We start from the raw sequence: 27,540 nt of genomic DNA, 5'->3' as shown, positions 1-27,540 counted from the left end.
CTTCTACCCATGGGGTCCGTGGGGCACCTCTGTGTCCAAGAATGCCCTGTGCTTACTGTGGTGCCCTGGGGGACCCCTACCCACGGGGGTGCCCCAGGGACCCGTCACTCACAGGGTACCCCGGGGACCCCCACCTCCGAGCCTGCCCCGGCGGACCTGCGCTTACTGGGACTCCCAGGGAACTTGCACTGCTGAGGACGCCCTGGGGACCACCTGTCCTGGGGGACCCCTTACCCGTCGCGTTCTCCCAGGGACCCCCACCCACCGCAACACCCCAGCGCACCCTTTCCCCACCGCGACGCCCCAGCGACCCGCTCTGCAGGGGACACGTGAGGGTACCCCCAGGGGTGCCTCAGGGACCCTCACCCCCACGGGCGCTGACAAGGCTGCCCCCAAGGACCGGTGCCGCCGCAGACGCCCGGGGACCCCCTGCCCACGGGGGTGCCACCGCCCCGGGGTGGGGGGGGATGATGGCGCCCCTCACCCACCGGGGATGCCGGGGGGCGTGCGCGGCGCCGGGCGGGCGGAGGGGTCGCTGTTGCCGCCAGCACGGCCGCCCCCCCACCCCCCCCGCCGCCTTTTGTTCGCCGCCCGCGCGCGTCCCCGCCCGGCGGCGGGGCGGGCGGAGCCGCAGCCGCAGCCGCAGCCGGGGCCGAGCCCAGCGCAGCGCAGCGGGACATGGAGGCCGCTCCGGCGGAGCAGGGTCCCGCCGCCCCGCCGCCGCCGCCGCTCCCGGAGCGGAAGAAGAAGCCGCAGCGGGCGCCGTCGCCCGCCCGCCCCAAGGAGGTGCCCGGCTGGTCGCTGGCCAAGAGCCGGCGCGGCGGCGGCGGGGGGCACCCGGGCGCGGCCCCGCGGCTGGCGGCGGGCGGCGCGCACCCGCGGCGGGCGGGCGGCGGCAAGGACGGGCGCCCCGAGAAGCGGGCGGCGGCGGCGGCCCGGGCCGGCGGGAAGGGGCCGGCGGGGCGCGGCGCGCTGCGGGCGAAGGGGCGGTGCCGCGGGGCGGAGACGGCGGCGGCCGGGGCTCGGCGGCCGGGACCGGGACCGGGGCCGGCGGGGGGGCCGGGGCCCGGCCTGACCGACAGCAGCTCGGAGGTGTCGGACTGCAGCGCCTCGGAGGAGGCGAAGCTGCTCTCGCTGGAGCTGGGGCTCAGCGGCAGCGACGGCGAGTCCCCGGGCAGCGCCCCGCCGCCGCCGCCCTCGGCCGGTGAGGCCTCGCCGCTGCCCGAGGAGCCCTCGGCCGCCTCCATGGCCAGCAGCCGCCTGCAGCTCAGCACCTCGCTCGCCTTCTCCGACCTCACCGAGGAGCTGCTGGACGCCGGCACCGACGGGCTGCTCCGCGAGCTGGAGGACCTGCGCTCCGAGAACGACTATCTCAAGGTGGGCACGGCGGGGCACGGCGGCCCGGGGCGGGAGCGGAGCACGGCAGCCCTGCGTGCAACATGGCACGGTGTGGCATCCCAGGGCACGGCTCAGCACGGCTCAGCATCCCTGGGTACGGCATGGCACGGTGTGGCATCCCAGGGCACGGCTCAGCATCCCTGGGTACGGCATGGCACGGTGTGGCATCCCAGGGCACGGCTCAGCATCCCTGGGTACGGCATGGCACGGTGTGGCATCCCAGGGCACGGCTCAGCATGGTGCAGCATCCTGGGCAATATAGCATGGCACAGCGTGGCATCCCAGGACATGGGTCACCGTGGCTCAGCATCTTGGGCTTGGCATGGCATGGTGTGGCATCTCTGGGCATGGCATGGCATCCCAGGGCATCAGCATGGCACAGCATCCCTGGAAACGGTATGGCATGGCATCCCAAAGCACAGCTCAGCATGGCACAGCGTCCCCAGGTACAGCGTGGCACAGTGAGGCATCTCTGGGCATAGCTGGGCACAGGGCACAGCTCAGCTCAGCCCAGCATGGCCTGGCTCAGCCTGGCGACACCACTGAGCGTAGCCTGGCCGGGCTCAGCTGGCAGCGTGGCATGGCTGGGTGCAGGGCTTGGCATGGCTCAGCCCAGCATGGCATCAGTGAGCATGGCCTTGGCATGGTATGGCTGGGCTTAGCTCAGGGCAGTATGGCACAGCTGGGGATGGCCTGGCGTGCTGGGGATGGGCTTGGGCTTGGCTCAGCTCGGCATAGTGTGGCATGGCTGGATGTAGGGCATGGCTTGCCTAAGCCTGTCATGGCCCAGCTGGACGTAGGGCAAAGCTCAGCTTGGCACAGCATGGCATGGCTGAGGCCAAGACCTGGCCTGTTCCAGCACAGCAAGGCCCAGCTGGGCATGGTCCACCGTGGTGCGGCGTGGCTGGGCACCACTTGGCTCAGGATGACATGGCACGCTTTGGCACAGGGCATGCGTTGGCACAATGTGGGCCAGCTTGGCCTGGTAGGACCCAGCAGGACATGACCTGCCCTGACATGGCATAGATGGGTGCAGCTTGGCTCAGCACAGCATGGCCAAGCCTAGCATGGCCCCAGCTTGGCGTGGCTCGGCTCAGCACAGCCAGGGCTGGCACAGCTTAGCAAGGCACAGCTCAGCATGGCACGGCTCTGCTCAGCACAGCTTGGTGTGGCTTGCCATGGCACAGTTTGGCCTAGCCCAGTCTGACATCCTGGGATACAGCATGGCATGACCTAACCCCGTGCAGCTGCGCACAGCTCAGCCTGGCACAGGGTGGGATGCTCCCCGCTGCTCTCCTGCCTACTGATGCTGCCAGACCCTGGGGAGATTTTCCAGCTTGCTTCTTTCCACTGGTTCCCCGGGGCCTTTTTCCAGGTGTGTGGCAGGCACATGGTGAAGCCAGGGCAGACATGCTGTGTGGGGACAGGGACACAGCTGTTCCGCCTCCGGTCACACATCGACCTGGTGCACCTTGGCACACGCTGCCTGCTGCAGGGTGGGCACAAATACCCGCTAGATGCTGTGTCCCAGTGGGTTGCAGGCATTTTGTGCACTCTGCTCTTCTTCAAGGTAGAGCTCTGGATGAGATGCTGGTGCAGTCACCTGCTGGGGGGTTCAGGGGTAGGTGCCACCTCTCGCTGGCTGCTCTTTGGATGTCACACGTTGGAGGTCAGGCCAGCTCTCAACCGCTGGTGCCAAAGTTTGTAAATGTGTTGGGATTATAGCTATGAGGTGGGAGCTAGGCATTGGGTGACGTACTGGAAGATGCTCAGTCAGGCCCTTTGTCCATTAGCAAAGCCCTGGTTCACAGCTGGTGTCCCAACTCCTGCCAGAATTAGCAGCAAGAGCTTAAGGGCTTTGATTTACAGAGAGCTGGAAAAATACAGATGAGGCCCCTCCGGTTTCCAAGAACACGCGTGCAAATGCTGCTGTTCCTGTGAACTGAGCAATTGCTTCCTCCGTTTCCACGTGATATTCTTTCTGGCAAGCTGCAGGCGTGCGGGGTGTGATTATTTACCTGCTGTGCGGGGTGGCAACTGAAATCGCCTGGCCAGGAGCCATGGGGAGAGCTGAGAGCTGCTGGAGGCATGCACCAAGAAACACCAGGGGGATGCTGGTGGTTTCTTCACTGTGACATCTATGTGTGCTCGCGCCAGCACATGGGTCTCCTCCCTGACATGTGCATCCGGCTTATAACCATGTTTCGGTTTTGTCGCTCACTTCTCCTGACGCTTGAGCAGGAGACTGCTGGGGTGGTACCCTGGCTCCAGCTGGGCAGAAGCCACAGGCAGACGCATGCAACCCTTGTGCTCCAAAAAAAAAGATGGAAGATTTGCCTGGTTTCTCCAGCAAGGAGCAGAAGACTGTGCTGGGCTGCAGCAGGGTGCTGGCTTGTGCTGTCTGTGCTAAAAATCGGGGGATTTGGGGCCTTATGGCAAAAATAAAGCCCTAACCCAAGCTATTGGCATCACCCGCCCTGCCACGCAGCCCAGGTTGGAGAGCAGCACGCAGGGACCCTGCAGGGATGGCCCCTGGCTTCAGCAGCTCCCCTCCCCTCAGGTGTGGGTGAATATCAGAGGCGTTATCACCTTATCAGAGATGACTTGTTTCCTAGGACTCACCCAAGTAGCTGCAAATTAGTATCTTTTTTATTTGTTCATTGGAGCCAGCTGAAACCTGGTGTGTTTTTAAAAAGAAATGAGGAATTTTAGGGGTGGGAGGATTTTGGCATGGGCCAGACATGTGTGGTGCTACTACGCCCATGTGATGCACACAGGGTTTTGGAGCTTCCTGGCAGAGTGCATCGCAGCCCTCGGTAACAGTGCCAGCTCATGTTGCATCTCTCCTCGGCTGCCATAATAAAATGTACATGTTTAAGCACACTTCACCCATTTCTCTTTGCAACCCAGATTTTTGCAAGGCTCTGCCTTCCTTCTCCTGTTCTGAGTGTACCACCTGGCCTGGTGTCTCCTCTTGCCCTGCTCTCGGGTGTGTGCACCTGCAGTGACCCCCCATAAATGGGTTATTTCAAGCATTTCTTCAAAAAGGGTGGTTTCTCACGTGCAGGTTGGATGCCTAGTGAGGGAGGGGACATCTCTGGGTGTCCTTGCCGGGTCTTGCCGTTGCTGAGCCATGCAATGGAGAGCAGTTCCTGGCCTGCTCAGTGGGCTGGAAAATGTGAGATGCGATACGGCAGCAGCTGCGGAGGGACAGGCAGACAAAGAGTGGGCACAGGAGAGGGTTTGGAGCGAGGGGAGGGGATGCCTGCAGACCCTTTCCATTGGAAGGGGCTTAGGTGAGGGCCAGGTAACGCTGGGAGCGCCGTCCTGCCTGCTCCCTCCTGCTCCCAGCCCTGCGTCACCCTGTGTCCCTCAGGGTTTGGGTGCGTTTCCCAGCTCTGTGTAGAAGCAGGTAGGGTGGGTGGATGGGTGCCTCATTTCCTGCAAGGCAGCTGGGGACTGGTGCATGGCACCAGCGAGGGCTCGCTGAGGGCATCACACAGGGGCACCAGGGTCTGCGTAGGGGACCTGGAGGTTGTGTCTGGGCAGCCTGGTTGGCGCTGGGTCCCAGCCGTGCTGCTGCTCGGATCCTGCCAGGCCACAGGGCCAGGGACCATGCCTGGGGGTCCCACTAACCACAGGCAGAGCCGGGGTGCAGAGCTCTGCTGTGTATCATTTCTCCAGCAGCCACTCTGGAAAGGGATTTGCAGCCTCTCGCCTGTTCAGATGCTGCACAACACGGGCTGGGCTGCGGAGAGCCCCCAGCTGTTTGCCTGTTAATTTATGGGGGCAGGTGTAAAGCTGAGAAATGTTGATTTTTTTTCCCCCGCTGATGTGCTGTGCTCTCTGCCGAGCGGGAGCTGGCGTGCCGGCCAGGGGCAGGGCTCAGCTCGGGCTGCTGCATCGAGCTCCAGCATGACATGGAGGGAAGGATGGCTGATGTTTACTGTCAGAGCTGGGCGAGAGCTGGTCTTAGTGCACCTAAGGAAACCCCTGTGTGTGACAATGACGCATGGGTGTGCCTTACACATCCTTTGAACCGTTGCACCCTGGCATGGGTTTGGGGTGAGCTGCGTTTACTGGGACCCCCCTTGCTGGCAAGGGGACATGCTGGGTACCCTGGGCAATTTCCTTTTGAAATCCCCTCTGATTTTATATTTTTCCCTAGCATAATTCCCTGTTCTGTCTGACAGGGGCTCAGAGTTAATTGAAAGCTGCTGCTTTTGTCCTGTAATCTCAGAGGAAGCAGTGCTTGTTGCTCCTGGACGGTAATCCCCATCTTCGCACGAGGGAGAGCCGAGGGATTGCAGGCTCTCCGGCGGGCGCAGCCGCTGCCAGCACAGCCCCGAGCTCTGCACAAAGGCATCAATGCAAAACACACAGGCAGCTTCCACCCTTTCTCCTTCCTTGCATCTTGCGCTGAGGTTTGAGGGTGCGAATGCAGACAGGGCTGTGCTCCCCGGAGAGCCGCCCGTCCGTCCCCCATGGACAGGCAGCTGCTGCTTGGCTGCACCCCAGAGTCTGGGGCTGCCAAAGCTGAGGGTGTATGCGCTGGCAGCAGCACGACAGCCAGCCATGTCGTTATTTGCATGATCCTGTTTTGTATCCATTGCTGCTTTCTGCTTCTAAAAGATAGCGGATCCTGCTGAGGAGCTGCAGGCGTTGCACAGCGCAGGTCCCCTGGCTTGGTCTGAGCTTGCTGCATTCTTGCAGGCACCTAAGCCAGCATGCAGCTCCTCTTGGGCAGGAGATTAAAGGGTTAACTCTGCTGCTGCAACCCATGATGGGTCTGATCTGCATTTTGGGGTGTGCTCAGCCTTCTTCACTGGTCCCTCTCCTGCCAGGGCCATCGCCCTAAAGCTCAGCCCTTTCCAGGTCTTGCCCTGCCTGGAGGTGCCGATGTCCTGCAAGTGGGCACGGTCACATGGACAGGGCTGTAGCTGTCACCTTCTGCTGTGAAAACACACCGGGGTGTGTGGGGGGGTGTGTGTCTGAACTGGACCCAGGCAGTTTGCATCCCACCTTACTGCTTCTTTAGTTTCCTGAATAATCTTCCCAAGGAGAGACAGTGTCTCCGAGGTTTGCGTGAAGATGGCTGAAGTTATCTTGTCTCTTGGATTCCTCCATCGAGTGTAACCTGGCTCCTGCAAACACAAGTGGGGTGTTTGCTCCTGCACACTGTTGTCCCTTGGGCAGTGAAACAAGTCTCCCTGGACTGCAGATCCCCAGCATCTTTTCCAAGACAGGTGACTTCTAGTGTGAAAACACCACAAAATCTTTGCTGCGACAGGGATGGGGTGAGCACGGATGCAGTGGTGGATAACCCTGGAGGATGGAGGGGGCGAGCAGCCCATGGGTGCTGGGAGGCTCTGACTCTGCATAGGGGTGGGCGCCTTTTTGATTATGGGACAAGTGGCGGAGCCTGGCAGTCCCCAGGGGCAGTTGTGTGGGAAAGAAGTCATTTATCTTGTCCTTGTCTCTGTTTCACGCTTCATTTACCATCGCTTATGGTGCTTCATGCTCGCAGAGCCCCCCTGAACTGGGGATATTTCTGTGGGGTTCCTCCTTGCGGCTGGCTCAGCCCTCACCTCCATCCAAATGGATTTTTTTGCTTTGATTTTGCTAAGCTGGGCATCAACTCCAGAAAAAATGTGCAGATGCAAAGGGTGAGGCTCAGTGGCCATCACAGACCCCCAAAGCCATAAGGGGACCTCTCTGCACCCCATGCGCTGCCTCCAGACACTGTGGGGCTGTGCCACCCACGGCAGCCTGGCACAGAGGAGGTCAGCTTTGCCATCCTAAATTCTCTCTCAGTTTGCTGGCATTTTCTGCTCTGCACTCCTAATCCAGTTACTATGGCTGAGCAGCACGGCTTGCCTCTGAGGAGCAAGCTTGGGGCAGGCTGTGCAGCTGCTGGGCTGCAGCCACTCAAGGGTTTATTGGCATTACAGGGTGTGGGTGAATTCCTGCAGCTGGAGCAAAGGGAGGCACTGCTTTCCCACCCCCCACAGCGCTGGCCTGGCTGCAAATCCCTCCAGCCCTGATCCCTGGGGAAGCACCCTACGAAAGAGCCGCTCAGAAGCTCGTGCTGGACATGGCCTCCCTGTAAAATAACGGTTGCTACAGCCCGAGGTATAAACAAGCAGCAGCTCTTAGCATGGCAAGCCCAGGCGTCCTTCCAGCAAATGTGAGGTTTGGTTGGGTTTTTTCCAAGGTCCCTCTCCCTACCCTGCTGGGCTGCTGCCTGGGGAAGCCGCATGGCAAACGGGAGCTGGCATGGTCAGCACTGGAGCAGGACGCAGGCAGCTCCATGTGCACCTACAGTCATATCCAAGCCACAGTTCGCGTGACTTTGGTGGTGAAAGGTTGTTTTCCACCACCCTGTTGCAGAGCAGCTGCTCGCCTCTGATGCAGAATGGATTTTTTCCCGTGAAAACTCCCAAGGAATAGATCCCATAAACCAGCTCCCCAGTCTGGTTTGGCTTACGGGGGTTTTGCTGGTGTCCCCAGGGCCATGGCGTGGGCAGTGCTGGCAGTGGGTTTCCGTCAGGTTTGTCACCCTGCGGTGCATCACAGCAGTCACAGGGCTGTCTGCGGGCGTGTGTGGTCCATCCCTCGAGGGTTTCATGCCTGAGCTGTCCGCGAAGTGTTTCAGACACATACCTGCAGTGGTGCCCCTTTACAGGATGGTCTCCAGCTGTCCCTGGCGCAGCCCAGCCAGGTGTCCGCGGGACACCCCACTGCCCATCTCGGTGCCTTGGGGCTGCTTCTGCCCTGCTGTTGTTCTCAAGACCCCCAGCAAGAAGCAGCGGTGGAGGGTGGCAGGACACTGGTGGCTGTGGTGCCGCCAGGCTCCAGCAGCCTAGGCCCAGAGATAATCCGGGATTGTCTAATTGACGTTCCTTATTTGTCACATAGTGTTTAAAGCCAACAGTGAGCGACTGTGACTTGTCCCCGCAGCTGCCTCCCCCCCTCGCCAGGCTCAGCTTTGCTTTTTGGGGGAATTCTTGCAGCTGGGGCTTTGTCCGGGCTGGGTGAGCATGGCAGCAAGAGTGCCAGTGCCTGGCAGAGCTGGCGTGGTGCTGCTGTCTCAGGTCGTTGTCATGGGCAGTCTCGGGAGCAGTGGGGTCCTGTCCCCCTCTGCCTGGGGTGAATCGGGGCAGTGCATCCCCTCTGCCTGTGCTGGATCCTCCTCTTGTCCCTTCCCTGGCCGTGACATGGTGCAAGGCAGCAGCGTGAGCCCCTCACATCTCGTGGCAATTGCATTTGGCAGTGATGGGAGGTGTTTAGTGGTGCAGCTTTCTTGGCAGGAAAACAGATGCTTGATCCCTTCCCAGGAGCGTGCCAGGTCCACTGGGTCTTGTCGAGGAGAACAGCCGGTGAGACCACTGGAGCGTTTGCTTGGAGAATTTGGGTGGAGACCGTGTTCACAGGGACGTGAAAAGAGCTTTGGGCAGCACAGCTTGTGTGGGTCCCCAGGGACCCGAGGGGACAGTCCTTGAGCATCCCCAATGGCTGTAGCCCTGTGCTGGATGGGGAAGTGGCACTGTGGCTGTTGCAGGGGATCCACAGCAGTCATGTGCCACAGACCCGGCGGAGGGTTTGGGTCAGCGCTGGTGCCAGCAGGATGTCATCCCATTTGCAAGGGGCAAATCGCTGAACTGGGTCCCCCTTACTCCCCTTTCCAGTCTCATCAGCTCTCATGGTGATGAGCCTCTCCCAGCCCAGCGATTTGCCCCTTGGTGGCAAAACAAGGGGCAACCCCTGGTCCCCAGCACCGGGAGCGTCTCACTCGTGTCCCTGCGTTGCCTCCCCTGTCCTCGCCTGCCATCTCCTCCTTCCCTCGCCTGCCTCCCTGACACATCTTTTCCAAAGACAGCCTACATTTTTCTTGCCGTGGCTGCCGCCTGTGCTGCTCCTGCAGCTCCTCTCCCTCCCCCACCTTCCTCTTTCTTTTACCGCAGATATTTACAGGCGCCTGTGTTGGCTGTCCCCACCTTGGGTGGCTGGCTTGCCAGTGCGTGATGGTGCTTAGCTGGCTCTGAGCCCTTTTCCTGCAAGGATGGGGCTTGACCCGAGGGGTCGAAGGTCTGTGAAAATGGCTCGTGGGATGGAGGAGGGCAGGGCAGCCATGGTGGGGAGGTGTCCCAGGGGGAGAAGAGGGGAGAGCAAGCTGTGGGGTCTGTCCCCTCTAACACACATCTCCTCGCAGGATGAGATTGAGGAGCTGCGTGCGGAGATGCTGGAGATGAGGGATGTCTACATGGAGGAGGATGTCTACCAGCTGCAGGAGCTCCGGCAGCAGCTGGACCAGGCCAGCAAGACCTGCCGCATCCTGCAGTACCGGCTGCGCAAAGCCGAGCGCCGCAGCCTGCGCGTGGCACAGACGGGCCAGGTGGACGGCGAGCTCATCCACAGCCTCGAGCAGGACGTCAAGGTGAGGCTGGAAGGGCGACATCCCCATCCAGGCAGTCCCCATGTCCCCCAGAGTGGTTTATGGTGACGAGGGGGTGGCAGGGGATGCTGGGGTGCAGGGAGCTCTGCAGGATTGCGCTGTTTATGAGGTTGCTAACGGGGGCATTGCCATTCCCCGCTGGCAGTGGTGATATGAGAAGTGGGGAGCAGTGCTTTCAGCTCACACGTGGTCTGGGCATGGGGGCCTTTGGGAGGATCCTGAGGGTGGAGAGGGCCAGTGTTGCCCAAGGATGGGGGTCTCGTAATGCCATACGTGAGGTTTATCCTGTGCAGGCTGGAGCCCAGCCTGATCCTGTGCCCCAGGGCTGGGCTCCCTTATCCTGCACCAGTGGGGACAGGACGGGGCCACCACCGCGGGCTGGAGCAGCACGAGTGCACGGGGAGGGAGCCTGGGGACCTGGGGGCTGCTGCTCTCGGCTGTCGGGGAAACTTTGCAGAGCCCCGGGCACTGCGGCACCACAGGCTGGGCAGGCACGAGGGCATTTCTGCGGGGTGATATTGCTTCACCCTCTCCAGCTCCTGGCCCTCAAGGAGCCGCTGGTGCCAGTGAGTGTTTGCTGAGGGCTCTCACCGACATGGCTGCTGCCAGGAGTGGGGTGCAGTGACAGCTGGGGACAGCTCTGCAGGGACAGGCAACTGCTCAAGGGGTAACTTCGGGGTTTTGAGCAGAAAACAGCCAGTCCCAGAGCCGAGGCATGCCACAAGTGTAGGGCTGTGAACCCACCTCGCACTGCCCATCCCTGCTGGGGGCCCGATCCCCTCCCCAGACCACCCAGCAGCCCCCAGCTTGGGGTGCTGCTGCCAAAAACACCCTCCTCCAGGTTCTCCCTTTCTGGGGGAGAAAGAACAGCCCATCCTCGGGGGAAACATGAGCCCAGCCCACAGTGGGGCTTGCTGCTGCCTCCACAGTGCTCGTGCCCCGGGCTGGGCAGGAGACCGGGGGAACTGGGGACAATTTTTCCCTTCATACAGATGCGGGAGCGAACACTTCATGCCATTAAGCTCCCTTTATGCCAGGGGCTGCTCACTTGCAGGGATCTGGAGTGGGGGGTCCCTGGGCCTTGCCCAGGATGATGGAGGCACCCTTCACCCCGGGGGCAGCTGCTGTTTTCTTCTGTAATGTGATGCAGCAGCTCGGCTTTCTCCTGGCCTGCACAGCTGCTGCCAGTAGTGAGGGGCTGCCTGCTCTGGTGCTACCCACCAGGTTTTCCAGCCTTTTGGGGGCTTTTCCAGCCTCATGGTGTGGAAAAAAAATACAAAAAGGTGACAAGCATCTTGCAGTATTATGTTAGGACTGGGAAAGGCAGGGTTGGGTTGGGGATGGGGATGTGGAGCAGCATTGCAGCTGGTGAAGGGGGAACAGCAGTCACAGCATGCGAGCAAGGGGGCACACACAGGGACCAGGGTGTCACTCAGCACAGTGTCTGCTCCAAAGGGTCTCAGTAACAACCTGATGATCTCTGCATGAGGATTGTAGGTGCCCAGGCACTGCGGTCCCAGCCCCATGCGTGTTGTGCCCAGTCTGATGGCAGCCCTGTTGTGTCCCCAGGTGGCCAAGGACGTCTCTGTGCGGCTCCACAATGAGCTGGAGGCAGTGGAGAAGAAGAGGATCAGGCTGGAGGAGGAGAATGAGGACCTGCGCCAGCGGCTCATCGAGACTGAGCTGGCCAAGCAGGTGGTGCAGAATGAGATGGACAAGCTCCGAGAGGTGAGGGGGACTGGTAGGCATCCCCAAGGCTCTGCCCATAGCAGGTGTCCTGGCCCTGCACTGCAGGATCCCCCATCCCTGCTCAGCATTGCTGAAACCCAAACCATGCTGCAGATGCTTGCGAAACCCGAGCAGCACCTGCCCTGGGTGAGGCATGCTTCGCCCACCCTGCAGGCATGGGGTGGCTCTACTCCATCCTGGGAGGGCTACAGGACTTTTTGCCTGCACTAGAGCCACTTTATATGTCCTCCGCCACTTGCTCAGCCCAGCCACCTGGGCTGTGCCCAGCTCCCGCTGGCCAAAGCTCTGCACGATGTGTGGAGTCTGTTGTGCTCCTGGCACAGTGCCCAGTGCTGGCCCTATCCTGCCTGCGTGCTGCTGATTCAAGTCATGCTGAGCCATGGGGCTGCATGGCAGGGATGTCCTGGCGGTGCTGTGGAGCTGGGAGGGTGCACAATCTCATCAGTGTCCCGGGAAGCCGTGTGCCGCGCATGTGCCCACAGGTCCAGGGTGTTCCATGCCATGCCTGGTTTGGGACCAGCTCCCAGACAGGAGGATGTCATCCTTGGTGACAGGAAAGGCATCCTGGTGACAGTCTGGGCTTGTGATTCGTTGCAGCACTTGTAACCCACTTCCCTGCTGCCCGGGATGCCTTTGGTCCCTGGGGAGCTTAGGGAAGCATCCCTGGCAGAGCCGTCAGGGCAGCGCATGGGAGATGTGCCGTGGCAGAGCTCTGGCCCTGCTCCCGCTGAGGATGGGGACATGATGCAGGGACATGATGCAGGGAGGGGGCTCTCTGCCCACAGCAATGCCCCCTCCCTGTGCGGCTGGGCAGGGAGCCAGCACGCGGCTTGGGGTCTCTGGGGCCGGTTCCTGGCAAGCCACAGGACCCAGCTGCAGTCACACCCATCCCCTCTGCAGTCCCCTTCTCGTGGGGTGGCACAGAGCAGCGTCACCCTAGATCTTGTCCCTCCTCTGCACAGCCTCCGCTAACAGGCGTGAAATGGCTTTCCCAGCAGCCAGCGAGTGCAGGCTGAATAACAAACGGCAGCAGCAGGAGCTGGGCTGGAGGACTCTCGTGTGTGAAAAACAGGCAGAGAAAATGGTTGCGTGGTCAGTGTGCAGGGAGACCTGAGCGGCAGCTGCTGCCTTGCCCTGGCAAAAAGAGCGTGGGACAGGACACAGCCCCCCTCTGCAGCTGCGTGAGCCCAAGGGGGACGATGCCAGAGCACAGCTCCCCAAGCTGGGGGTGGCATGTCCCCAGGCGGGCAAGGGCATTGGGGTTACTCACTGATTGCAGAGCGATAATTAGACAAAGGAGTGAGTTAACAGCCCTCCTCCACCTCCTCGCTGCTGCTGGAGGGCACAGAGCGTGGCAGAGCTTGTTAGCAGCCAAGCCAGCAGAGTGGAGGCTGCGCAGGGCCGGGCTCGCCCCTCAGGGCTGATTATTTCTCCCTTCCAAGAGGCTTCTCCCATTATTGGATAATTGCTGGGATGGGCAGATCATCCCCAAAGGCACATGCATGTGCCCCGCAGGCTCTACCCCGCCTGGCATGTCCTGGGGAGCAGGTCGGTTCAGGTACCCGGTGCTAAGCCTGCCACATCGAGCTTGACCGAACAGACCCTTAGGCATGGCCACCCCAAGGGATGCGCCCAAGCTGGAGCGATGACAGGCACCGTCTGCCCCAGGGTGCTGTGCTTGGAGCTGCTTTGGGCTGGGTGATGCCCTTTGCCAGCCCTGGTCCCCAGCACGGTGGGGGCGAGGGATGCCGACGTGGCACAGCCAGCCCCCGGGAGAGGCTCTGCAGCAGCAGCAGCTCCAGCGATGGTCGTGGCCTTAATAGGAAAGCCTGGAGCCCAGCACCTTGGCACAGGCAGCAGCTTACATTTCACAGCTGCTTTCTTTGGCTGCTGGGCCTCAGCGCCAGCTTGGAAATAGGTCCAGGGTGGCTGCACGGATCAGCCAGCACTTGGGGGGCTGCGTTGATGTTCCTGAGGGTTTTCCCCCAGCTGCCCTCCTAACTGGCTTTGCTCTGGGCAGCTGCTCTTCTCCCCCCCTTCCAGTCTGCCTTACTGCTCTGACTGGCCTCCCCATCTCCCAGCTGTCCTCGCTGGCCTGGAGATTGTCTCTGGTGTCACCAGAAGCAGTGAGGGCAGAGTCAGCATTGTCCTGCGGAGGAGCCCTACCCATAGCTGTGACCAGGACATGTCCCTTGCTTGGGGAAGAGGGGATGGGGAACATCATCATCTGCTGCTCCCATGCTGGCATGCCCCAAGAGCCACCCCTTGGCCTGGGGGTTGGATTCCCCGCTCCATCCAGCCTTGACAGGACCGTGACTCAGCCTCTCCACGGCTCATTTCCTGCTCACTCCTGCTCTCCCACTGCTCGCTTGCCTGCGGGGGGAATTTCTGGCCAGACCTCATATGATGCTTACCAGTCCAGCTCCCTCAAAGCAAAGGGCCTCAGCCCACTGGGGCTCTGGTGTTTTCCTGGGGTTCACAAGCAGCTGGAGAAATCGGCATCAATGTCTATCCACGCTGGGTCTGTCTGTCCGTGCCACAGTGCCATGCCATCGCTGCGGCTAACAACTCGTTCTCTCCTCTCTGCAGAATTCCCTGAAGAAGCGGGGGTCTCGCTCCATCGGGAAGACCGAGAAGAAACCATCAGTGCAGGTATTGGCACCAGCTTGGCCGGGGCACGCCACGGTGGCCCACCAGCACCCCAGGTCGTGGTGCCAGCTGGGGACCACTCCTGGCTCAGAAGTAAACCTGGGCATGGCAGTGCCATCCCCTGGCTTGCAGGGCTTTCCTGCCTTTCAGAGAGAGCATAAGGGAGGGATTGATGCGCTGGGCCATCCTCTTGTCCTCAACCACTCCCTTGTCTCATTTATCAATGGAGTATCAGTGGCTGGCTGATGGCTTTAACCCTTGCCGTGTGTCAGGACTGCAGCAAGGAACTGAAGGACTTTGGCTTTTACACTGCGAAGCTGCTCCTGCTCTTGGGCTGCGGCTGTTGCAGCCTGGGTCCCTCCTGCCTGTGCCAGCAGCCGTGCTCGAGGGTGGCCCTGGGGGTTTGGGGGAGCTGAGGGTCCCTGTGGGGGGCAGCTCAAGGCCATGGTGTCCCTGGCCCATGCTGGGGCCACGCGGGGAGGGGGATTTGCTGGGGCAGCAGGATTTCAGCTGTCACTTGCGGTTGGGCTGAGCTGCTGTGACTCGCTAATGCTGTTACTGGGGCTCGGAGGGGCAGAGCTGCTGTTGCGGGAATAGAAATGCAAGTGTTTTAAGACTGGAAAAATCCTCTTTCAAAGGCAAAAGACCTGAAAGGTTTATTTTGGGGAGTAGATCTTCTTCCTCAAAGCCAGGGCAGAGAGGGAGACCCTGTAAAGCCACTCCTGCCACATGCTGCTGAGAGCATCTTGTGATGAGGACCCTGAGCACCCCCGAGGTTTCTGGCTGACCTGCATCATTGCTGGCACAGCCCACGCCGTGCAGGGATCCCCAGGCCCTCAAAGACTTCCCCCTTTTGTCTTTTATTTATCATCTCCCTTTAACTCCGTCCTTGAGAGCCTTTTCAGACCCGCTGATGGTCCCCAAGTCCTGCCCCCCATTCTGCCAAAGAGCAGACTGTGGCTTTGCACCTACACTCGGCTGTGCCCCAAGCAGAGGGGGTTGTCCGGGAGCCCCTCCATCACCCCCCTTCCCGAGGCTGAAATGCAGCCCCTCGTCTGCCTCCTCCTGGGGCAGGAAACACGCCCCAGCCCTGGGCCACAGTAAAACCCTCCTCTGCTTCCCACACCCCCGCGGAGCTGGGACCCCTCAGCCTGGGGATGCAGGGCTGGATGCGGTCCCAGCTGTGTGCTGGGACTGATGCTCCAGGAAGGAGCCGGTGCTGGAAGGCAAACCCCGAGCTTCCCTGGGTGCAAATGCCCCTGATGTGGCCCCCGCCAGCTGCTCCCTTTCCAGTGCAGCCATGGCCTGGTGCACCACGGGCACAGATGCTCGTGACTCATCCGTGGCTTCTGGGCCCCTTTCCTGCCTGGCTGCACTGGGTGAGCATCAGCACTCACCAGAAACACAGCTGGGGGGGGGGGGGGGGCAGGCTCGATGCTGAGCTCTGCCCCAGACCCTAGGAGCACTCAGGTGGTTTTGGGGATGTGCGTGTCCCTCCAGTGATGCCAAAGGGCAGAGGGACATGTCAGACTACTGTGGTTTTTTTTCCCCTGGAAAAACAGGAACTGAGGTCATGTCTGCCCCGGCAGCTAGAGCTGCCCGCACTGGCCCTCCCCTAATCTCTGCAGCTAATTAGGGGGGGCATGGCTTTAAAGCGCCTTAGCGAGGCCATGTCTCCCTGCACAAGCACAGAAGAGCAGCAGGGTGGTTCCTGTGGTCATGGTGGGGTGTTTGGGGAGTAAAACAGCACCCCAAACTCCTGGGGCCCCTGCGGTGCCCCTGGCCTTGATATGAGCAGCCTGGGAAGTCTGCAGAGTAAATTGCTGTGGGGTTTGGAGGGGGGTGAGTGTGGGCACAGCTTGGGGGGCTGAGAGGTCAGGAGCACCCGAAGAGGGGGATGGCTTGTTTCTGCCAGCCAAGGAAGCGGGAAAAGGGGATGAGTTCAACCAGGCAGAGAGATGCCAGGGCCAGCAGCCACCTGGCAAAGGGCTTGGCCGCCTCCAGCACCCATCCTGGGCTCCAGCAGGTGCCACAGGGTGCGGGTCACAGCCCAGCAGGTCCCCTCCTGGCAGCTACCGCACCAGAGCTCGGAGCACTCAAGTGACCCCACAGCACAGGAAGCCGTGAGCTGGACGTCAGGAAATCCCGGTCCCTCATCCAAAAAGCTTTCCAAAGCAGAGAAACAGTCTGCCTGGGCAAACAGCCGAGATCCTAACTGCTAAATTTAAAAAAAAAAAAACATGTGCAAAAACAGTCCCAAGAAGCAAAGAGGCATGGGAAGGGACCGGCAAGCTGATGCAGGAGGTTTGCCTGGGTTTTCTGTCCCCTGGCAAGGTGGTGGCAGCAAGGATGCGAGCTGGGCACGGGCTGGGACTTTGGGAGGTCTCCAGCCAAAACCACTGCTTCCCTGCCCTGTGATGGAGCACTGGGGGCTGAGCAGGAGGCGCAGACCCTGGCAGGGGGTTTGCACCAGCAGCAGTGCCAGTTGTTTCAGCATTGCTAGCTTTCGGGAGGAAACCTTGTTGATGGCTTTTATTTTGCTCTGTGGAGCCTGACAGCTTTCCCTCCCCTCCTCCCCGCAGTGGATCAAGCTGCAGCAGGGCTGGTCTCTGTCCCCACATCCCTGGCGGTGGCTCAGTGTCCTTCCTGGAGCTACAACATTGGGTCTCCTTGCCCAGGCATCCTGCCCTGTCTCTGCACTCTCCCTGAAAGCCTCCAGGATGGATCTCAAAGTTTATTCCCTTCCATGAATGGGGGCTGCGGCTTCCCCAGGATTACTAGGGTGGGAGGGCAGCATGTCCCCAGGGTTGGCTCAGAGTCCCCATGGCCCTGGGAGCACTTTTGTAATGCCTGCGTCCTCTTGGTCCCCAGGAGGACAGTGCGGACCTGAAGTGCCAGCTGCATTTTGCCAAGGAGGAGTCGGCCCTGATGTGCAAGAAGTTGACCAAGCTGGCCAAGGAGAATGATGGCATGAAGGAGGAGCTGCTGAAGTACAGGTCCCTGTATGGGGACCTTGACAGCTCCCTCTCTGTGGAGGAGCTAGCCGACTCTCCCCATTCCCGGGAGGCTGAGTTGAAGGTCCACCTGAAGCTGGTGGAGGAGGAAGCCAACATCCTCAGCCGGAGGATAGTGGAGCTGGAGGTGGAAAACCGTGGGCTGCGGGCGGAGATGGATGACATGAAGGGCCAGGGGGACAGAGAGCTGCCGGGGCAGGATGCGCGGTTCCTGGTGGGTGTCTCAGGCTGCGGGGACACAGGGGACACGGTGGCCGAGCTGCGCCGGCACCTGCAGTTTGTGGAGGAGGAGGCCGAGCTGCTGAGGCGCTCGCTGCTGGAGCTGGAGGACCAGAACAAGCTCCTCCTGAATGAGCTGACCAAGTATAAGTCGGACCATGAACTGGACGTGACGCTGTCGGAGGACAGCTGCTCAGTGGTCAGTGAGCCCTCGCAGGAGGAGCTGGCCACAGCCAAGGTGCAGATCAGCGAGCTGAGTGGCAAGGTGAAGAAGCTGCAGTACGAGAACCGTGTGCTGCTGTCCAACCTCCAGCGCTGCGACCTGGCCTCCTGCCAGACCACCCGGCCCATGCTGGAGACTGATGCTGAGGCTGGAGACTCAGCACAGTGCATCCCCACCGCCGGCTGGAGGGACGGGATGGGCAGCGGCGAAGCTGATGGGCAGGACAGGGTGCCCAGTGGTGGGAAGGTGCCCGATGGTCCCGCCAACCTGCTCAAGCCCAAGGACCTGGAGACTTTGCTGGGCATCCGGGACCAAGTGGCGCTCGTCAGCAAAGCGATCGATGTCTTGATTTCAGATGCCAATGGCTTCACCTCTGGGCTGAAGGCTTGCTTGGACAACGAGTGCATGGGGGGGCTGCTGGGTGAGGCGGTGGGTAGCGGTGGCGAGAGCCCCAGCGATGCCAAGCTGATGAACGTGCTCCTCATGCGGCTGGGCGTGCTCCAGCAGGACCTGGGCTGCTTCGCGAGGAGGGTGGATAACCTCACCAGTGGCCTCAGGGAGCACACGGACTCTTTCCCCTTCTCCGGCCCCAGCAGCCACGATGCCACCAAAGAGGGACTGCAGAAGGAGCATGCCTCTGACTTCCAGGTACGGGCTTCTTCCCATGTCCCCTGCAGGAGCTGCCGCTTTATTTGCTGCCCTGTTTCCTCCCGCTTTAACGGAGCAAACCCTGATCCCCAACGTAACCTCCCTCCAGCCTCTCCAGAGCAAACCCCAGACTAACACCTCGCTGCATGCCAGTGGCACCGGGAACAAGGTAGGACTCTGCTCCAACAGAGTGTGCCCAGGGCAGGAGGCAAGGACATCCTGGCGCATCCCGGCACGGGCTGGTGGTGCCGAGGCTGCCCTGCCCACAGCCAGGGCCTTTGGGTACCATCCTGCCTTAGCAGGGACCAGTGTTTTGGCTGTTGTCCCTGGCTCAGCCCAACATCCCCAGCTCAAAAGTCCTTTGCTTATTGGGGATGAGCTGGGTGGGAGGAGAGCAGCCTGCAGCCTCCTGAAAGCAGCCCAAATTGTGAGGACCCCAGCTGCAAGAAGCCTTAGCCCCTAGTGGTACCCAGGCAGGGTAATTTGGAGAGCAAAGACTCCAGGGCAAATCTGCATCCAGTGAGGAGCGCCTGTGGAGCAGCAGAGCTCACGCCCTGCTTTCCCCCTCCTCCCCAGGGGGGGCCAGCTCGTGCCAGGGGCCAGGGATGTCGCCGGTGGTGGTCAGGGCTGCAGACACAAGCCCCTTTCTGGAGCACACTCACTTGTTCAGAGTCCTATTTTTCTGCATGTGGTCCCACCAGCCCCAGGTCCCAGTCTCCCCAGTCACTGCATGGCACCGTAACTGGTGTTTGCACATTTTTTCCCTCTTTCTCTCTTTTTTCCCCTTTCCCCAAACAATCCAGGCCACGTGTCTCCTCATCCTGTGTTTCCTTTTGGTTTCTGCATTGTCTCCCGCCATGGTGATGAAGCTCCTTCTCCTCATCATCCTTTTTGTTGTCTTGTAGTTCTTTACTGTTTCGGAGACCCATTGTTTTGTTTTCTGGCTTTTTTTTCTTCCCGCTCTTTTGGTTTGTTCTCATTAACTTGCCCACGCATGCAGCAGCCTGATTTTAGGGACACCGACCCTTACCGCATCCCCCACACCAAGGACACAGACCCCGTGCATCCCCGGAGCTACAAAACCTGCCGGCCTGAGGAGAACAACTCCTACGCCACCGAGGTATGACACGGGCTGGGGAGCTGTGTCCCCTTGGCTGCCGGGTTGGGGACAGGGCTGCGGGGACGGGCTGTACCTCTTGAGGGCTGGGGACAAGGGAATTGCAGAGCCCCGTTGGGAAGGGATGTGGGGAGGCACAGCCCGCCATCCCCATCCCCTCCCCGGGCTGTTTCAGATGAAGGAGCTGCAGCTGGTGCTGTCGGAGGCCAACGAGAGCCTGCGGGGACTGCAGGAGCAGCTCTCGCAGGAGAGGCAGCTGAGGAAGGACGAGGTGGACAACTTCTCACAGAAGATCTGCCAGGTGAGTAGGCAACAGCCATGATCCCTGGGAGTCAGGTGTCCCCACACCCACAGCCGTGCCACCTCCAGCCCCAGGCTGATGACCCACCTGGGGACCCAGGTGTCACCCAGGACCGCACACATAGCATGTCCCATCTTCAAGGGGCACAGGGGCTGAGCACATCCTCCTTGACATGGGTGTGCAGCCACGCAGGGCTTCTACCCATGGCAATGCCTCAATGACCCTGCTGTCCCCAGCACGCTGCCAGGGCATGGCAGCTTCCTGGGGGTGTTAAATAAGGGGTTGGCACCAGGCTCAGCCCAGACCCTGGGGCAGAAGCACCATGTCGCTGCCACCAGCCCCTGTCTCAGAGCCTGTGCTTCTTTCTGCAGCTGAAGGAGGACCACCAGAAAGCACTGCTGCGGCGGGAGTTCGAGCTGCAGAGCCTGAACCTGCAGAGGCGGCTGGAGCAGAAGTTCTGGAGCCAGGAGAAGAACCTGCTGGTGCAGGAGTCACAGCAGTTCAGGCAGAGCTTTCTCCTGCTCTTCATGAAGCTCAAGTGGTTCCTCAAGCACTGGCGCCAGGGCAAGATGGTGCACAATGAGGGCGAGGACTTTTTGGAGGTACTGTGGGCTGAGGGGCTTCCACCTTGGCTGCCATGGAGGGGAGACCTTGCCGTTGGGCATCCCAGGGGCTATCCCTCATGCCTATGCATCCCACCTGGGGCTGCTGGGATGACCCCGGTTCCTGCTGTGGATCCCCTTATCACCCCAGCCATGGTGTCTCCTGCAGGTAAACAGCATGAAGGAGCTGTACCTGCTGCTGGAGGAGGAGGAGCTCGCCCCGCAGCAGCAGGCAGACAACAAGATGTGCACCGGGGACAGCTGGACCCCCAGCACGGTGAGTGGGGTCCCCACAAGCCCAGTGGGTGGGCAGGATCAGCCCCCACTGCAGCTGCATGGTGTGGGATAGCAGCTCCTCTCGGGGTGCGTGGCTGAAAGGGGATGCTCCCCCCTGGCATGTCACCCCAGGGGGTGGTCCCCTGCCTTGGTGGCACCCCCTGTCCCTCACCCCACAGGTGGGCAGCCTTCGGGGGTGGGCTGCAGAGAGGGCAGCTCCCACGGGTTCCTACCCCATTGGGTCTCCTCCAGCATGGGACCCCAGCTCCCTCTGCTCACCCCTGATCCCCCGGCAGCCCAACGAGTGCATCAAGACGCTGGCAGACATGAAGGTGACCCTGAAGGAGCTGTGCACAGAGCTGCGGGAGGAGCGGCGCGGTGCCAGCGAGCTGCAGCAGCAGTTCACCAAGGCCAAGGCTGCCTGGGAGATGGAGCGTGCCGAGCTCAAGTGCCACATCGCCCAGGTGGGAGCCCCGGACACCCCACGGGCTGGTACAGCTCCTCCTTGCCTGGTGGGGATGTGGGGATGGGGCTGCCTGTGCTGAGTGCCAGGCGCTGGCTGTTGGGCAGGGCTGGGAGGCGGGGTGGCACTGTGGGAATCTCAATTAGCAGCCACTCCAGCAGGCGAGTTTCTATAGCAACAGTGCTGGCATGAAAATCTGACTGCAGAGCAGCAGAGGATGCTCTTTATTCCTCTGCTGGATTTGTCTGGGGTGGGTAGGATGGTACCCGTGCTCACCATCCCTCCCCAGGATAGGCATCTAGGAGTAGCATCAAAGCACTCCTCTCTCCTCTTGCAGGTGATGGCGCAGGTGGGGGCTCTGCACCCCTGTGGATGCATGTCTGCAGCGAGGGCAGGAGGTGGAGGGAGGGCAGCCTCGGCACTGGGGGAAGCTCCTGCCTGCAGAAGCAGTCCCACCAGTCCCCCAGCCCTGCCTTCAGGGTGATGAGGGTTTTCCCCTCCCTCGCACTGTGCTGGCAGCAGCCCATGGCCGTACATCAGCTTCGCTCCCCAGAGTGGGTGCCGGCACCTTTCAGGCATGCAGGCAGAGCTCAGCAGCAGTCCCCAGTTCCCCTCTCTCCCACCCCAAAAGAGAGCTGCCGTGGTGGCAGCACCCCAGTTTCAGGTGCCTTCCTGGCTGCCAGCAACAGCAGCATCCTTGGCATCTGCTCTGCCAGCCCTGCAGGTGATGCTGCCCCTCTCCAGGAGCCAGGTCCAGCAGGCAGGATTGCAGGCAGAGCACAGACGAGCAGGCAGGACATTCAGCCTGTGTCCCACTGGGTGACCGTCTGCCGGGCCGTGTGGCATGACGTGGCTGCAAGCCAGGGCTGGCTGCAGCTTGGCTGTGCCCACGGGCGAGCCGTGCTGTGCAACACAGCCCTGGGGACACGCTTATTGCCTGACCCAGGCAGCACGGGGTCTGCACTGGGAACCAGGGTGCCCACAGCCTTGCCCCTTTGCTGGGGATGTCCAGCACCACGCTGGAGCCATGGGTCCCCCACAGCCACCAACATGTCCCTGCAGCTGGAGTCGAAGGCAGGCAAAGGGATTGCAGAGCGCGCGCTGCCTGACTGGAAGGTAGCGTTGAAGAGGGAGCGTGAGGAGCACCAGCATCTCCTAGCCGAGTCCTACAGCGCTGTCATGGACCTCACCAAGCAGCTGCAGATCAGCGAGAAGAACTGGAACCAGGAGAAAGTGGAGCTCCTGGCCCGCTTCAAGGAGGAGCAGCAGCAGGCAGAGCAGCAAGCGAAGGACCTGCAGAACAAAATCAACCAGGTATGGTGTCCCCGCATCGTGAATATTCCTCCAGCCTCTGCCACTTGCCCTCCATGTGTGTCCCAAGAGCACGCACTCAAGGCACACACTGAGGGCAAGCAGCAAATGCTTTTGCTTGCCCAAAGGGGCACATGTTGCACACATTGAGTGACCAACACATTCTCCAGTTGCAGAAAGGAGCCAACCCATGGGCACTGAAGCACTCTGAAATGGAGAAGCACAGCAGCAACTGGAAAGAGGTGTGCAAGAGCAGGCAGAGGGCTCTCGAGATGCTCGTTGGGCTCAGGTCTATGCTCAGGGTTAGATGGGAGATCCCATTGTGAACCCCAAGTAACACCCCCTTGAACAGCAAATGAGGCTGCAAAGGGGAGCACCAGGGGCTGGGGAGAATGAGAGGGTGGAGAGCATGGCTGAACCCCAAGGGCTTCCATGAGGTTATAAAAACTTTATTTAAAATAGACATGGGTACAGTAAGCCCCATGTAGCCCTGGGAATGGGATGCCAGGCCTGGTTGCATGGGGGAAGTAGTGCTGGAGAGGAGCAGGGTGCAGCCTCTGCTCCAGAGCACCTGTGTGCTTTGGTCCTGTGCTTGCCGACACCAGAGCTTTCTCCTGTGTCCTCCTAGGCTCTCAATGAAAAAATCACAGACAAAGAGACAATTTCTGAGGCAGAAGCCAAGGGAACCAACCTCAAAAGGTACGTGCACTGGTGTCTACATGGTCCCTGGGGCATGGAGGAGGCTGCTTGGGGCTCTCCCCAGGCTTGGCAGCCCCAGCAGCTGGGGGCAGATGCAGCCATGGTCCAGGGTGGTCCTGGATGCCAAGGGCTCCCATGAGGAGCAGGACTTGGGTGCTCAGGAGGGGTCCCGTTGGGGTGGGAGTGAGGTGCCAGACTGCTGCCCAGTCCCCTTGTGAGCCCCGTCTTCTCTCCTCCCACAGGACCAAGTCCGTTTCCTCCATGTCAGAGTTTGAAAGCTTGCTCGACTGTTCTCCCTACCTCCCTGGAAAAACCACACCGGGGCTGGGTGACCATTCCCGGGCCAAAAAGGCGTCTGCAGCTGCCCAGTTGTTGCCCAGCGGGATCCGGGACAGCACTGGCGTTCCTCCCTCAAACTGTACATATGTGAATATTGAGCAACCTTCCCCCGACAGCCTGGCCAAGGAGAAGGTGGGCATCTCCTCCTGGGACTACTCGCGGGCAAGCAGCCTCTCTGGGCATGACCCAGCCCAGAAGCAAATGCAGAGGAGCTACACAGCGCCTGACAAGACGGGGATCCGCATCTATTACAGCCCCCCCGTGGTGCGGCGGCTGGAGGCACCTCTGGTGCACAACAAGGAGGGAAAGATCATGATCGAACCTGGTTTCTTGTTCACCATGGCCAAGCCGAAGGAGCCGGAGGAGTCAGCCAGTGCTGAGAGCACCTACAGCCAGTGGCTGTGCAACTTCTCCAAGCAGCAGCGAGAGCTGCTGGATGGTGGCACGGTGGAAAGCACAGTGCCACCCGTGCCCCGCTTTCCCCCGTCGCTGCACGACCTGGAGATCTCTGGCAACATGAGTGATGACATGAAGGAGATCACCAACTGCGTGCGGCAGGCCATCCGCTCCAGCTCACTGGAGAGGAAGGTGAAAAGCACCTCCAGCCAGACAGTGGGGCTGGCCCATGTGGGGACACAGACCATTCAGACGGTGAGCGTGGGCCTGCAGACCGACCTGCCGCGTGGCAGTGGTGTGCATGGCAAGAGCTGGTCCCCACGCAGCTCCTCCCTTGTGTCCGTGCGCAGCAAGCAGATCTCCTCCTCCCTGGATAAGGTCCACTCCAGGATTGAGCGGCCATGCTGCTCCCCAAAATATGGCTCTCCAAAGCTCCAGAGGAGGTCTTCCTCCAAGCTGGACGCCTCCAAGGACAGGAGCCTCTGGAACCTGCACCAGAGCAAGCAGAACGGCTCTGCCTGGGCTCGCTCCACCACCACCCGTGACAGCCCCGTCCTCAGCAACATCAATGACGGCTTGTCCAGCTTATTCAGCGTGGTAGAGCATGCAGGCAGCACCGAGTCCATCTGGAAGCCGGGCTGCCCTGAGAGCAGCAGGGCTAAGCCTGAAGCCCCCAAGTACGGCCTCGTGCAGGAGTTCTTCAGGAACGTCTGTGGGCGGGCACAGAGCCCCACTGCCCCTCCGGAGAAGAAGGAAGCCACCGGGGAGGAGGGCAGCAAGAGAGCTGAGCACCCCAGCCCAGCCGCCCACCACCCAGCTGAAAACATCTCCCGTGTCTTGAACAAGAAAGTCCTCAAGCAGAGCAGCTGCGAGGACCCCAAGCCCTCATCCCCCGGCCAGGGGAGTAAGGATGCAGCCCTGCGGGACCCCGACCTCATCTCGGCTATAGCCAGCGAGGTAACGAGGCAGGGTGCCCCTCGGGGTGTCCCACCGTGGCAGGGGACACGGTCTCTGACCCCTCTAACCCCCCTGTGCCCTGTCTATCTTTGCAGGACACGGCCTGTGACTGCAGCTCCCAATCCCTCACTTCTTGCTTCGCCCGGCCATCCCGCTCCGCCGTCCGCCATTCCCCCTCCAAGTGCAAACTGCACCCCACGGACCCCCCCAGGGCGGAGGAGAAGCTGGGGGTCTCGAGTGAGTGAGGACGGGGGACCGGGGGACGCAGCGTGCCTGCTATCCACTCTCCTGCTGGAAGAGCACCCGCGCTGACACCCACCCCGCGGGGGCCCCTCTCGGAGGCAGCGCGGGCGCATCTGTCTCCTAACCGTCCCCTCGCCCCCGGGGACGCTTACGAAGCAGATGTCGGAGCCGCAGGCTGCCGGTAGCCCCGGGGCGCGCGGGGATGTCCCGCCGGGGTGGCTGCTTCACCTCCCGTCTGTGCGGAGACCTGCTCCCTCAGAGCCACTGCCAGCACTGGGGGGTCCTCCCCGGTGCCCACCACCCCGGGAATGTCAGCTGAGACCCCACCGTGCGAGGGCTCGCCGGGGCCCCGAGAAGGGGAGAGCAGCGGAGGGAGGCTGCTCGGGTAGACAGGGCAGGGCTGGGGCGAAGTGCGGCAGGGAGACCGTGTGGGTGCGATGGATGGAGGCGCGGTGCCGCGCTGGCCCCCAGGGCGGAGGGTGCTGGCTCCGGTCCCTGCGGCCGCTGCCAGCGCTGCCCGCCCTGCCCGAGCCCCGGCGCATCCCTGCCAGCCCCGATTGCCGTGCGGTTGCATCAGCCACGGGGCTGCGCGTGCTTCCCCGGGCAGGAAGGAGGCGGGGAGGGTCTCTGCGGTCACCCAGGCTGGGCTGGGTGGGGGGCCCTCCCTGGCCACCCTTTTGCTCTGGGGTGGGGGGCAGCTGAGGGCCTTCACTGCTGGGAAGGGTCCAGGCAGTCCCCCTGGCTCGTCCAGCTGCAGAGACGGCGCTGGGTGCTCAGCGTGGGGGGAGGCAGCGTGTGCCTGCGTGTGTGTGTGTGTGTGTGCGTGCGCGCACTCGTGCGTGCGTATCTCCTGCCGCCATCCCGAGGGGCCACGGCTGTGGTGCCCCCTGCATTGCACCCACCTCCCTGCCTGGGGCCATTTGTAGTTATTTGCTCCTCCAAGTGCTGAATATACTTTTTTTTTTTTTTTTCCCCCCTCTACTTTTGGCTCTGCCCAACTCCGGACAGCCTGCAATGTAAAACCAAGTGCATTTTAAAAATACCGAAATGAGCTATATTGGAGATGCACCAATTGGATTAAGAGATTGTGGGTTGGGAGGCTGCAGTATGGCCAACGGTCTGCGCCATGCGTCCCTCGGTCACCACCAGAAAAAGCCTTAGCCAGGGAGGGAGTGGGGGCAGCAGCCACAGTCCCTGTGGTGGTGCAGAGCTCCTGGAGCCAGGGGGCTGCATCCCAGCCCCATGCAGAGCAGCATTGTTGCCTCTGCAGCCCCAGGAGAGAACAGCAATTTCAGAGGCGGCTGCCTGACCTATTTTCAGGCTTGCCTGCCGGGGCTATTCGCCCAGGTGGAGCTGCCTGCAGGTGCCTGTGCCTCCTGGGGCTCTGTGCATTGCTCAAGGGCTGTGTATCTTGCTCTAGGGGCTCTATACATTGCTCCAGGACCTCTGTGCATTGTTCTGGGGCTCTGTACACTGCTCCAGGGGCTCTGTACACTGCTCCAGGGGTTCCGTGCATTGCTCTGGGGCAGTGTACGCTGCCCCAGGGCCTCTGCGCGTTGCTGTCATCTTGCAGCTTCACTTTAAAAATGCTCCTGCGGCCGAAGCTGCTGCCCCCTCCCGTCCAGCCGCACACTGCCCGCGGCAGGCAGGCTGCATCACTGCCACGTCGCAGCCTCCGTCAGCATCTCCGCGACGGCCACTCACTGCCTGTGTCTCCGGACACACCAGCATCAGCCAGGGCCCAGCCGGCCCAGCACCGATGGCCTTTTGCTCCTGCAGCGCCTGGCCGGCCCCACGGGGACCCTTGTCACCCGGGTGCGGGACGCGCGGGGCAGGCGCTGCCCACCCTCACCAGCAGCCGGGGCCAGGCAGCATCCCTGCCTGCCGTGAAGTCAGGTCTCTGCACCCCGGCAGGCGCAGCACTGCTGCAGGCGATCTCCTGCTGTACATAGATCCTTTCGGGGTGTTTTTTAGCATTTTCATTGGTAATGGGGGTTTTGGGTTTGTTTGTTGTTTTTGTTTTGTTTTTAAAAGACTCTCTACATTTGGAATGTGGTTTCTCATTTTTACAACTGCCTTTTAATTATTTGTAATATTGGTCAGTTCCGTCTTACTCTGTAAATAGCGGTGCTGCGCATTTCCCGCGGGGCTAGGGGCTGAGCCGGGGCTAGCAAGGGATTGGCAGAGGCAGTGGAGAAAATTTGCTTGAGGTGTGGAGATGGCTGATCCAGCCCCAGCCCCCCCCAGCCTCTGCCCCTGTCTTCCCCACACACCAGTGCCCAGCCCAGGGCAAAGCCCAAGGTGCTTCGGGCAAAACCACGCTTTCCCCTGCCCTCTCCTCCTGCTGCTTCTCACCAGTCCATGCCAAGGTCGCATGAAGGGCACCTTCTGCCCTGATGACGGGCCCCCTGCCTGTCCCATCCTGCACCCCTGTACCATGCCTGCTTGTCGTGTGATGAATAAAGGCCCTGCAACCCCTCA

General features: G+C 61.3%; 1 protein-coding gene across 3 annotated transcripts; it reads left to right on the top strand.

Annotated features, from left to right (window-relative positions):
• Nucleotides 1-613: 613 nt before the first annotated feature.
• On the top strand, nt 614-27,540 carry SOGA1 (suppressor of glucose, autophagy associated 1). Of its 3 annotated transcripts, none has more exons than XM_055722654.1 (15): nt 614-1,377; nt 9,611-9,835; nt 11,423-11,581; nt 14,192-14,254; nt 17,123-18,355; nt 19,359-19,475; nt 19,648-19,773; nt 20,145-20,375; nt 20,545-20,652; nt 20,948-21,115; nt 22,177-22,428; nt 22,596-22,667; nt 23,054-23,124; nt 23,367-24,816; nt 24,912-27,540. In XM_055722654.1, exons 1-15 carry the CDS (start codon nt 679-681, stop codon nt 25,059-25,061), a joined length of 5,124 nt encoding a protein of 1,707 aa, XP_055578629.1. In that variant the 5' UTR covers nt 614-678; the 3' UTR covers nt 25,062-27,540. The 3 variants fall into 3 exon arrangements, with proteins under 3 accessions (XP_055578629.1, XP_055578628.1, XP_055578631.1); XM_055722653.1 differs by having other exon boundaries at nt 615-1,377; nt 19,356-19,475; XM_055722656.1 differs by lacking the exon at nt 614-1,377 and adding an exon at nt 7,379-9,486 and having other exon boundaries at nt 19,356-19,475.

Source organism: Falco cherrug, chromosome 10 (assembly GCF_023634085.1).
Source record: "Falco cherrug isolate bFalChe1 chromosome 10, bFalChe1.pri, whole genome shotgun sequence".
NCBI classification, from domain to species: domain Eukaryota; kingdom Metazoa; phylum Chordata; class Aves; order Falconiformes; family Falconidae; genus Falco; species Falco cherrug.
The sequence above is the reverse complement of the archived record's forward strand: the minus strand, read 5'-3'. Positions and strand labels throughout refer to the sequence as shown.